Source organism: Vicugna pacos, chromosome 16, assembly GCF_048564905.1.
Source record: "Vicugna pacos chromosome 16, VicPac4, whole genome shotgun sequence".
NCBI lineage: Eukaryota > Metazoa > Chordata > Mammalia > Artiodactyla > Camelidae > Vicugna > Vicugna pacos.
Genome location: NC_133002.1, coordinates 36,997,983 through 37,009,833, shown reverse-complemented (window position 1 = coordinate 37,009,833; position 11,851 = coordinate 36,997,983). Strand labels below are relative to the sequence as shown.

At 56.5% G+C, this 11,851-nt stretch overlaps 1 protein-coding gene across 1 annotated transcript; it reads right to left on the bottom strand.

Annotated features, from left to right (window-relative positions):
• Positions 1-3,000: 3,000 nt before the first annotated feature.
• On the bottom strand, positions 3,001-8,531 carry DLX3 (distal-less homeobox 3). Its single transcript, XM_006218646.3, has 3 exons — positions 7,777-8,531; positions 6,549-6,739; positions 3,001-4,859 (listed from the first exon to the last, which is right to left on the bottom strand). The coding sequence occupies exons 1-3, from the start codon at positions 8,099-8,101 to the stop codon at positions 4,512-4,514; spliced, it is 864 nt and encodes a 287-aa protein (XP_006218708.1). The 5' UTR covers positions 8,102-8,531; the 3' UTR covers positions 3,001-4,511.
• Positions 8,532-11,851: the final 3,320 nt, after the last annotated feature.

Genomic DNA, 11,851 nt, shown 5'->3' with positions numbered 1-11,851 from the left:
ACCACCAACTGCCCCCACTCTTTCCTCTGACAACTCATCTAGTCTCCTGACTGCGTCAGGTTTGCCTGGCTGGGGGCCTCTCCAGGGTGGGCCCTGCTTCTGGCCTTGGAGCTCCTAGTCCAGGTCTGTGCCTCCCTTCCCCAGGCTTCAGTCATTCATGGTACCAGTTCCTAGAACAGTGCCTGGAATGTAGCAGGTGCTCAATAAATATTGGCTGACTTACTCCTATTTGGAGTACTCCTAGAGCTGGGCGGATCAACCAATGCGGCAAGCACAGCCAGGGGCCTGAATCAGAGGTATGGGAGGGGGGTGAGTAAGAGGCGAGGTGGGCAGCGACCCCTGTCTCCCCTGTCAACAGCAACTTTGATTAACTGAGCAGTACTCACCACGTGCTGGATTCCTTGTGAAACGTTTTCACACATTATTCATTTATTCCTCTCAACAATGACCTGCTAGGCACATAGCATTATTCTTGCTACAGGTGAGAAAACTGAGGCTTAGAAAGGTTAAGTGACTTGCCCAGGATCACACAGTCAGTAAAGTGGTGGAGGCCGGATTCACACCAGGTCAGCTGACTCCAGCGTGCACATTCCTGACCACAGCATAAGCTTTTCCCAGGATCAGCCCTGGGGAAGAAGCCCGGACCCTCCCCCCTCCACTTCTCCTCCCAGGGAAGAACCCAGGGAGGAGGGCAGGAGGGTTGGGGTGGGCAGAGCTGCCCAGCTCTTTGACCCTCTCCCCTGCGTGTCTTAGTAAATTAAGTCTCAGAAAAGCCCATTAGGAGCTTCCATTCTCCAGACAGACCTGGGTTCAGATTCCAGCGCTGTCACATATTAGTTATGTGACCTTGACAGAGACTGGGCTTCTCTGAGCCTCAGTTTCTCCATCTGAAAAATGGGCACTATACCACCCACCTCCCAGGCCATTGTGAGGATCACACGCAAAGTGTCTGGCACGGAGTAGGCGGGTAGCAAATCCAGCTGTTACTAAGGTTTGGAGAACAGTGATCCTCAGGGCAGACTGGGGTTCCCTCATCCCTAGTTCTTCCCCTGAGGTTGTCACAAGGCAATAGGTGTAGTCAAGGAGCACCTGGCAGAAAATGGGCTCAGCTGCCCCACCCAGGTGCTCTGCCAGGTCCCCCACCCAAGCCCCTGTCCTCGTGGCCCCTCAGCCCCCCAGCGCTGGTGAAGAGGGTGACGCCTGGCCTGGAGGTGAGGAGAGGAGGAAGGGGAGGTCAGGGGTGGGGCTGACCCTGAGGGAGGTCACCCGGGCAGTTAATCCAGCCTGACAGAGCAGGGATGCGCAGGGAGGAATTAGGGAGCTTACAACATCCTTTCATCCCGCAGCAGCCCGCCCGCCAGCCTGCCCGCCCAGCCTCCCTCCTTCCTTCCTCTCTCTTTCTGCCCTTTTTTCCCCTCTCCCTCCCTTTGCTGGCAGCCCAGCCCTAATAAAATGCAGTGTCTCCAGCAAGTCTGCCCGGCTGCCGCCTCGCTGCTCCTGCCGGCACGCAGCCCTCAACCCAAACTGCTCAGCTCGCCCCGCCTGGCAGCTGCCACTTAACCCTTGCCAGCCCGGCTGGCGTCCGTGGGCTGGAGGCCCTCCTCCCTTCCGCCTCCCTCGGGCGTGGGGGGAGGGCAGGCCTATTTTCTGAGAGGGAGATGGGTGAGGTGAAGGGTGTGGGTTCCCCACCATTCTGGAGCCCTGCCCGGAGGACCCGGAGGACCCGTCGACCACGAGCCGTGACCGTGGTTCCACAAGGCCCTTCTATCTTCTGCATTCTCATCCTTACTCTGCTTTGTGCCTCACAGTCGCTCCAGAAGCTGAAAGGGTGGGGACCACTGTCCCCATTTGACAGATGAGGAAACTAAGGTTCTGAATGGGAGGTTCCAGGCTGAGCTGGGTCACCTTGGCTTCTGGGTGGAGTTGCTGATCCTCCATTCTAGACTTTTTCCATTATGGGGAGCTGTCTCAACCTCTGTGTGTATGTGTGTGTGATGTGCTGGGGTGACCTGAGCGATCCGTGTGTGCATCTGTGTATCTCTTGGGGTGCATGGTTTGTGTGTTTGTGTGATGCTAACGTGTTTCAGCTGTGCATTTGTGTCTGTGTGTGTGGCTGCTGATGACAGCACGCTTGCCCTAGGTGGGAGTCCGTGTGTGTGTGATGATGGAGATATGTGTGTCTTGGTTCACGTGTGTGTCTAAGAGAGAGAGGTGGCTTCCCAAGCATGTGCATGCATTCATGTTGTCTCCCAACTGCGCTGAGATATTTGCTCACACACCCCCATTCATCCTGCCACCTCCAGCTTTCTGTCTCCAGAGTCGTGGAGTTGGGCAGCTAGGAGAGGAGGCTGGCAGCACTGCTGGCCCAGGCAGTCAGCGGCAGCAGTAAGAAGGCTCTGAGTCAGGGTCCAAGCCCTCTCTGAGAAGGTCAACACAGGGCCCTCCCGTCTGTTTGCTTCCATGGTCCAATCTGGATCCCAATGCCTGGGGTCCCTGCCAGCTGTGGGAGCAGCGATGCTCCCCGTGCCTGAGGCCTCACCCCCACTCCAAGCTGAAAAGGATAGACAGGAGGATGAGGGGCCAAGGAGTGCCTGGGCGTGGAGGCAAGGGGTTTACACGCGTGCGCAAGCATGTCTGCGTGTGAGCCCAAGATCAAAGAGCAGCCTTGAGGTGACCCAGCGGCGGCGGCAGTGGCGGCGGGCAGCTGGCTGGCAGGGAACGCCAAGCCGCCAAGCCGGGTGGAGTCAGGGAGGCCAAGGGCTGGGAGCCTCCCACTCCCCAGACCATGGAGACAGCCATGGGGTCAGGAGCACCTGCCACCTGGGGCCAGGCCCAGTCCAGCCCTGAGCCCAGAGCCCCAGCAGTAGGTCCCCAAGTCTCTGACTCTCCCAGGAGCCCCTGGAGTCGCTCAGAGGCCCTCCCTACCAATCACCTCCCCCAACTCCCTGCCCTCCCCCCAGAGCTGTCTGCCTCTAGCCTCCAGTTCAAAGAGCTCAGTGGTTATTTTCTTCTTTTTTATTAATGTTATATATAAAGATGGGTCCAATAAGAAAGCAGAAATGAGAAGGCTGGGAGGGGATGGGAGTTGGCTTCGTTCCTGTCCCCCTGGGGGTGGGACTCTTTGAGATCCACCACATTTCTCTCCTCGCGCCTGTACCTCCCATCAAACCCAAATCCAGCGGGAGCCCACATCCTTGTTTCTCTCAGTTCACGACGCACAGGCAGGTACATCCAGGAGGAAAGGGCTACATAAATAGGAAACCGCAGTAGGGAGGAGGCTGCTTCTCTGTCGCTCTTAAAAAAATACATACTATATATATACAGCTACAGTCTTCGACCTCTCCTTTTCTCCAATGCTCGACCATATCAGGGGTGGAAGAAAGTAGCTCTGGGGGGACATCTGGGCCAGGAAGGGGCAGTGCCACCGACCCTTCAGACAGCCACCCCCTCACCCCCAAAGGCACGGAGTTATAACCCTCTCGGGGCACCTCACCAGCCATTCTCCATCCCAGCGGGAACAATCTGTTTGCAAGGCCCCCGGAAAGGGGGTGTTTGGGGGTTTGTCTTGCCTGGTGTGTCTCCTTGGAGATTTGGGGTTTGGCGCCAAAACTGACGACTTACTGGAGGAGAGGAAGAGGTGGGAAGAGGTGGGGTGGGGGCGGGGAGAGCCGGGGCGCCCCGGCACAGGGGAGATTGGTCCTATCTGTTAACAATGCCCTTTGTCTTCCTATTTTTCAACAGCTTTTGAAACCAAAGTTGTGCAAAGTCCTGTACATGGAAGAAGACATGGGTCCCAGGGAAGGATGTCTGGGACCCACCCCTCCTCTCCGACCAGAGCAGGGGAGGGGAGGTGCTCCTTGAGTTCTTCTCTCTAACGCCACACATATTAAAACCTTCCCTCACTTGGGGGCTTTTCTTTGGTTTAACCCTCAAATCTGAAATGAGGGCTAGAAGTGCAGAGCGGGGCTGGTGGAGGTCCCCACCCTGAGTCCCATTCTTGAGGTCCAATGTCTTTGGCAAAGGGGATGCTCAGGAAAGGGGCGGCCACAGGTGGCTTAGGAAGAGGAGCTTAGGTCCTGGGATCCACAGTGCCTGGTGCCCCAGCCAAGGCCTGAGCTGCGAACACTCCACAGTCTCCCTAGTCCCCAGGGTCTCCAGTCTGGGGGACGAGTACTAAGTTTTAGATTCTGGAAGGTCATGAGCCACTTAAAGCCAATCCAGGCTCTTGGAGCAGAAGGGAAACAGCTGTCCCCGTTGGAGTGGAATGCCCCAGCATCTGGAGGGGCACCCCAGTGTCTAGGCAGCAGGGAGGAGGTTCAGGGGGCATCCTTGGTCCATGAAAATTTCATCTGGAAGCTCTTGGGTCCCTGTAGGAAGGGGCAAGGGAAGGGGGAAAGGGGGGCCCTTTCCCCTGTGCTCCTCGATGATTCCTGAGTGTCGGCGGCTCGGACGGAGGCAACTCCTGCCTGGTCCAGGGGTTCCTTCGTGAGAGGTTCAGGCCAGGTGGGTGCTCAGTACACAGCCCCAGGGTTGGGCGGGGGCCCGGGGGAGGCATGGTGCAGGGTGGCTGGCTGAGGCGGTTGCTGCTGTAAGTGGGGTCCACTCAGGTTCTGTGCGTGGTACCAGGAGTTGGTGGGGTCGTCCAGGTAGCTGGGGGAGGCACTGTACGGGAGCGGCGGGGGCAGCTGGCTGCGGGCAGGAGCCGGAGTGGAATGGGAAGAGGTGTCCCAGAGGGCAGGTGATGGTGGTGAGTTGCAGGCCATAGAATCACTGTTGTTGGGGCTGTGCTCCAGGGGCACCTCACCATTCTTATAGAGCTTCTTGAATTTGGAGCGGCGGTTCTGGAACCAGATTTTCACCTGCCCCAGGGAAAAAAAGGGGGAGCTAGTTAGCTTCGCAAAATGCTAAGTGAAAACCCACGGAGGAACCCAGCCTAGAGAGGACAAGGCAGGCACCTACTGTCACACAAGACTCCGGCCAAACCCAGGCATCCTGACTCCCAGGCCAGCATCTATTTTCTATCTGGGATAGAACTGCAGCTGGGAACTTTTGACTACTCAGGTCCAAATTCTGCTCTGCCACCTACCAAGTGGGTAACCTTGGGCAAGTTACTTGATCTTTCTGGTTCTTGCCTTTCTCATCTGCAAAATGGGAATGATGGCAGCATAATTACCTACCTCTTGGGGTCATTATGATGCTCAAATAAGTTCAGATAGATAAAGTACTCAGAACAGCTAGCCATATTACTGAAATACAGAAAGCACTGAGTAAAAGGCAGCCCAGGTGGGAGATGGGCAGTTTGTGGCATTTTGTTCATATTAGAAACTAGATAGGGGGGACGGTATAACTCAGTGGCAGAGTACATGACTAGCATGCACGAGGTCCTGGGTTCAATCCCCAGTACCTCCATTTAAAAAAATAAATAAGTAAATAAACCTAATTACCTCCCCCTTCAAAAAAATTTTTTTAAAATGGAAATCAGATACATGGAGACAAATATACACCCACGTAAGCATCTCTATGTGCAGGAACGTACCCACTCACAGCTTCACACAGACACCAGACTATACAGATACACCCAGATAAACACCCCACAAACATGAGTACCCTCAGTCACACATTCAGGCAGGGAAGAGTCCTCCAGGGCTAGCTAATGGGGGTGACCTGGGGACTCCGGAGCAGGTGAGCCATGACTCCCCAAATTTCCCTTGGGGTATCTCCCCCTCTCCCTGCCGCTCCCCACCCCATGACTGGTACAAACAATGAATCAGCTCCTCACCGGGTGACCCAGATTCCCGGCGGACTGGGCCCCACGCAGCCGCAACCCAGGCCCGCCTGTCAACACCTGTAGGGAGCCAGGTGACGGACACTCCTCCCTTGAGCAGTGACAGGCTGCTGGGGGCTCTAGGGGAAGGCTGAGGAGGGGGTGCCCATACCTCCGAGTCCCTATTCCCCTTAGAGGGGAACCTCTGTTCTTGGCTCTGGCCACATTAAGAGGTGGAGCATTTGGGGGCTGAGCAGGAATGTGGTGTTTTGATACAAGCACACAGTTTTGGACGTGCACTCACTGTCCTCCTGCACAGTCAAGTGTATATGCCCCTCCACCCTATAAACACAATGACCCTTGAAAGATTTCACTCCTTAAGTGGGCATTCCCACATGTACACAGATCCATTAGTCTGTGTGCAAATATACATGCAGATACACGTGTATGTACACACACATGACTAGCCTTGGGGGCAGACACAGGCGGACTCCTATCAACTGAGAGATCCACACTATTGGGGGGCTGTGGGAGGTGGGAATTCTGGGGTGGGGGGAGGACATCTCTTTGTGACAGACCTACACAGTCGCACATGCCTGTACACGTGCTAATTCACAAACTTTCAACAGAGGTTGGGATCTGGGGGTCCCTCCACCCACACACAAAGGTTTCAAGGGCCTGCCGGGAATTTAAGAGGCCATGCAGGCTCAGTGGCGCCTGGGGAGCCCCGGAGTCCCGCGCGGCCCCACTGAACCCCCGCGGCCTTCGACCGCCTACTACTGACCTGCGTCTGCGTGAGGCCCAGCTGCGCGGCCAGCTCGGCGCGCTCGGGCAGCGCCAAATACTGGGCCTTCTGGAAGCGGCGCTGCAGGGCGGCCAGCTGGTAGCTGGAGTAGATCGTGCGCGGCTTTCGGACCTTCTTGGGCTTCCCGTTCACCATGCGCACCTCGGCTTCCGGCTCCTCCTTCACGGACACTGCGGGCAACGCAACGGGCGGTGGGTGGCTCAGCCTCGAACAGCGACCCCGGTGCCCTCCAGGGCTCCAAGGGACGCCCCACCCTCCGGCGCACTGACTGGCCCCGGGACTTCCCGGCTGCGCACTCCGCGCCGCCGGCGCCCGGGGAGGGAGCCGCAGTCGCAAAGCCGGACCCGCGGCCGCTCACGACGCGGCGCTCCCGGCTCCCCGCTCCGCATTCCCGGAGCGAGGTCGGGGCCCAGCGACCCCTGGCGCGCACGGCCGCTGCTCTGCTCTCCGCGCTTCCCGCTCGCCCCTTGGCCCCACAGCTCCCCGCCACCCGCCTGTTGGCCTCCGCCTCACCCGCACCTCGCAGTCGGTCGTCTCTCTCGCCCTTTCCTCTTCTTTCCCCCTTTCTTTTTTGTCTTTTAACTTTTTTTTTTAGAATAGTTTTTAGATTCTGTACTGCAAGCACAGTATGGAATCCCTTCCTTTCCTCCTTCCTTCCTTCGTCTTTTCCTCTGTCCTTTCTCCCACTTTGTCTCTCCATATTTCTGTTTTGCTGCCTCCACTTCTCTCTTTTTCAGTTTCTCCACTCTGTTGTTGCTTCCCTCCGTGTTCCCGTAATTCTGGGAGGTCTCTCTCCGTGTGCCCCATCACCATCCTCCTTCTCCCCAGTCCAGATTCAAAGCAGGGTCGCGGAGCTTCCAGTGCCCGCTGCCTACCCGCAAGTCCTCTGCAGCCCGATGGAGGACCGCCTGCTGAAGTGCCCAGAAAGCACCTGAATCAGGAGGTTCTCTGACCATGGCCCCCTCCGTCCTCGCCTCGCTCACCCCGATCCTCACCTGGGACCGCGGCGCCCCCCGTGCACCACGCCCCAAAGGCGCTCAGTCTCCGGACTGGAAGGTCTTCTGACCCCTCTGGGGGGTCATCTAGCCCACCTTCCCTAACTTCGGGCAGTACATTCCTAACCTACCACGCGTTCCTAGATTTTCAGCTTTCTTTCGCTCAGCACCTTCCAGTGTCTCCCACCCTCCTGCGACCCTGTGGTCCTCACCTGGGTCCTGGGCTGGCAGCGGCTGCTCCCGGTAGGCTCCGTATTGCCGGTAGGAGGCTCCGTAGGTATATTCCGACTTGGGCGAGTAAGCCCCGGTGCTTGCAAGCCCGTTGAGATTGAACTGGTGGTGGTAGGTGTAGGGGTTCACGGTCTGGCCGTAGGGCTGGCCTGAGTAGTAGTCGTGCTGGGGAGCGCTGTAGTAGCCTAGGTCAGTGACGGAAGACTCAGGCAAGGTGGGCGAGTCTTTAGAACCCGCATGGCAGCTGAGCGAGCTGGAGATATCGGTAAGGATGCTGCTGAGCTTGCGATCGAAGGAGCCACTCATCCTGGCGGGCGCCGCGCCACCCCCGGGCTGGCCTCGGCCGGAACGCCTGAGCGGTCAGGAGCGCCGGGGAGGCAGAGGAGACGCGGCGGGGGTGTATGTCCGGAAGGCAGAGGGGAGGGCCTGGCAGCGCTTCTGGGGAGGGGAGGCCGAGGGGCGCTTAGACCATCGCGGGTCTTCTTCGGGCGGTGGCGGCGCGCCTCTCGTCGCGTCCCAAGCCACAGTCAAATGCTGCCAGCTCCGCCCGGCCAGCCGGTTATAGACTCAATAGTGAGTCGCAGAGGGAGGCCCCAGCGTTCTGATTGGCTGCAAGTCTTGCCTTCCAGGCAAAACATGCTATTGCTATTTCGTTCTCTCTTCCTCTCTCTTCCTCTCTCTCTCTCCCCCCTCATTCTTTGCTGTTACCCAACACACACACACACACACACACACACACACACACACACACACACCCCTCTGTTTCTTCTCCCGTGGATCCCTCCCCCAGCCCAGATTAAACCCCCAGTGGCTCTGCAGAGCCCCAGGATCCGTCAGTCTGTCGGTCTCCCTGACTGGGGGTGGAAGGTTGGCCTAGGTGCGATATAGAAGGAGGGGAACTTGCCCATTGGGTGTTTGTGGAGGGAGGTGGTCCAAGGTGGGTGTCATGCACATGCGTTGAGCAAATGACAGGCAGTCAAATGCGCCCAAATTGAGAAGGACCCAGGGCTCATAAAAAGTTCTGATTTCTTTTAAAATCAGAAGAAAGGAAAAAAATTTAGGTTGAAGAGAATGTTTGACTATATGTTAATATATTGTCTTCACAGCAGTGTTGTCATAAAATGTAATTTTAAAGTATGTTTTTACATTATACTGCACACCAGAAATTGACACATTGTAACTGACTGTACTTCAATTTTTAAAAAATAAATAAAGCATGTTTTTAATGGAGGAAGGGGCCCATCAGGCAAAAGTGCTTTGAGCCTATATAAGGTCATCCTTGGGCCCAAGGAGGCTCCTGTCGGAGAGAGACTGGGGAGGGGTCAGGTATGTGTGGACAAGGGACTTATGGAGAGGGTGGAGGTGTACAGCCTGTGTGTAGTGATATTAAGGTTATCTCCAAAACTATGTGTATGCTGTTTCAGAGATCACCTAGGCTTGCTGGAAGGAGCAGGGGACCTGGGGTCCCCACGAAGATGAGTGGGACACAGGCTGACTCTCTGTGTGCTTCAGTAAGTTTGGGGGCAGATTCTGTGCATTTGGGACAGCACTGGTGGAAGGTGGGCATTTTTAGAGACCAAGTGTAGGGGATGGGTGTACTTGAGGTGTGTGATGTGAGGATTTTACATGTTCCACAGTACGTGCAGAGTTCACATACTTACAGAGATGTATGTGAGTGCAGGGACGTGCATGTGAGAAAGTGGATCAGTGTATATGGTGGGGGATAAGCAGTGTGAGTAGCGGGCTGTGGGATGGAGGGTCTATGAGTGAATGTGTAGTTGTATACAGCACCTTTCCAATCTCCAGTAGTTGGGAACCATGATTCCCCACTGAACCTGTCCCCCCAAGGAGGCCCTGAAGAAGAGGCTCTGCTCCCTGGGAACTCTCAGCTCCTAGTCCTGTCTGACCCACAAGGCCAGGACTCTAGGTCATCCAAGTTTTTCCCAGCGTGTAGTCCATTTCTCCATTCCACCCCCAATTCTGCCCTCCGCCTCTCTTTGAAGGGAGGGGAATCTCCTCCAAATACCAGTTCCTAGCCAAATGCAACCTTCATACAGGTCTCCCTGTCAATCTTCCTGTCCCCTTCCCCTGCCAGGCCGGGCTAAGGCGTCCCGTGGGACACGCAGTGCCAGCGCCACCTTCTGGTCAATTCTGGACTCTGCAGCCTCCTCGAGTCTCGCCGAGCCCCTAGAAGGGTCTTCTTCGCAGACTCCGGGAGAAAAGCGTGCAGGGGCCTCTATAGCATTTTCCAAAATCAGACCGCCCGGGCAGTCTGCCAGGTTTCCAAGGGCTTTGAGAGCTGCAATTGGTGGAGACAGAGGGCCACAGTCCGCGGGCCGAGGGGTCAGAGTGCCTGCCAGGTCCGAGTGGCTCCGAGGAGGCGGAGGCGTGGGAAAGGTGGGGGCGGGGGGCGGGCAAGGGGAGCGCTATCTGTCGGTCTATCTCCGCGTCCCCCCAGCGCCTATCGCCCGCCTCTCGGAGCCCGTGGCGGGGCGAGTTACCACCCGCTGTGGAGGCCCTCTGTTCTGTTGCCAAGAGGGCGCCTAGAGAGCCCGCGGCCTTGGGGGCAGGAAGGGCACTGGGCAGGCCGGCTCCCCATCCCAGGACCAAAGCTGGGAGGCTGGCAGAGCCTGCTTTGGAGCACTCAGCTCCCCCCAGCGTGGGGCAAGGCCCTTCTTGGAGGTTCGTTCATTCATTCATCAACGGAGAGGGAGAAATTCAGAGACGGCAAGGAGTCTGCACTTTGCTCACGTGGTCCTCACAGAAGCCACAATCCTTTGGCTCCTCACTGCGGCTCCTGAGTAAAGTGAAGGAGCACTAGACTGGGAGTCGAGAATTCTGGATTCATGAAAGGGTGGTGGTGGTGGTGGTAGTAGGTTACTTTAGAATAATTTCTAGGCTACAACCTGCTTTGAAATACTTAGAGTTCTAGAATGGGTTAACACTGCAACGTTGGGGACTTAGGTGAGCAATTAAACAATTGTTTGGTAATGTGAGGTGAACATCTGGCCCTCTGTGCTCCATCATTGCCCTCTGTGCTCCGGGACACCAGGGACTGTATCTGTCCAATGCACTACTACCTTCCAGATACTTAGGGCAGGCTTGGCACACACAACCTCAGTGCTCCATAGATGTTTCTTGAATGAATAACTAAGACCCCTTAATACTGAAGAGGGGCTGAATCATCTTGGCTGGGTATGCTTGCAGGCTTAGGAAAAGGGGCAGCATGAAGCAGGCACTGACATCAAGCCGTCCCACTCCAAGGTAAGAGCAGGAGCAGCTTCCCAGATGAGGCCATGTGGCCGCAAAGGGGCCCGTTGGGCCAGCAGGACTGGAGCCACCAGACGCTGGGTGGGCACCTGCCAGCTCAGGATGGCAAGGTTGCTGGAGGATGCAGTGGGACAAGTACCACCCACTGCATCTCAGCCAACAAGATGAGCAGGTGTCCACCTGGCTAGAATCCTGCCCCTGGTGGAAGGGTGATGCAGGGCAGTCAGTCAGGCACCTCTGGGAGGCTGACAGGGAGGACAAGGAGCAGTGCTGGCCAATGCCCAGGTTGGAGTCCATTGCCCACCGTCTCTCCGGCAGGAGAACAAATACCCTGTTGAAGCAAGCTGTTGCTGGGAGCCTAAGTATCACGCCATCTGAACACAGCCACAGCAACTGGGCTCAAAGAGTGCCAAGTCTGAGGAGAGGAACTCAGGAAAAGGGTAGTGGAACCACTGAGTGAGCCGGCCTGCCCCTGGTCTCTCCGTTGCCTGGTGACCTGGCGCCATCTAGTGGTCACTCTAAGAGGTGCGTCCAGCTCCACTGGAGACTGGGAAGTGGGCCACATGCTGGGCCCACCATCGTATCTTTAAGGAATGCTCTGTTTACTTATTTTAGGAGCCCTATCAACACTAAATATTCACTTTTTATCATCACCTTGCCTTACATTACAGCTGCCGCATCTCCCTCCTCTGACCCATCCTTGTCCAGCCAGTGGCTCCTTCCCTTAGTTTTCTCATTTGTAAGTCAAAAAGTGGATTATTAGATGGCCTCTGAGATCCCTTCAAG

Coding starts and splice junctions, on each gene's coding strand:
- DLX3 (XM_006218646.3), bottom strand. CDS start 8,101: ATGAGTGGCTCCTTCGATCGCAAGCTCAGCAGCATCCTTACCGATATC. Junction 6,740..7,776: donor GCTGCCAGCCCAGGACCCAG/GTGAGGACCACA, acceptor CGTTGCCCGCAG/TGTCCGTGAAGGAGGAGCCG. Junction 4,860..6,548: donor TGGGCCTCACGCAGACGCAG/GTCAGTAGTAGG, acceptor TCCCTGGGGCAG/GTGAAAATCTGGTTCCAGAA.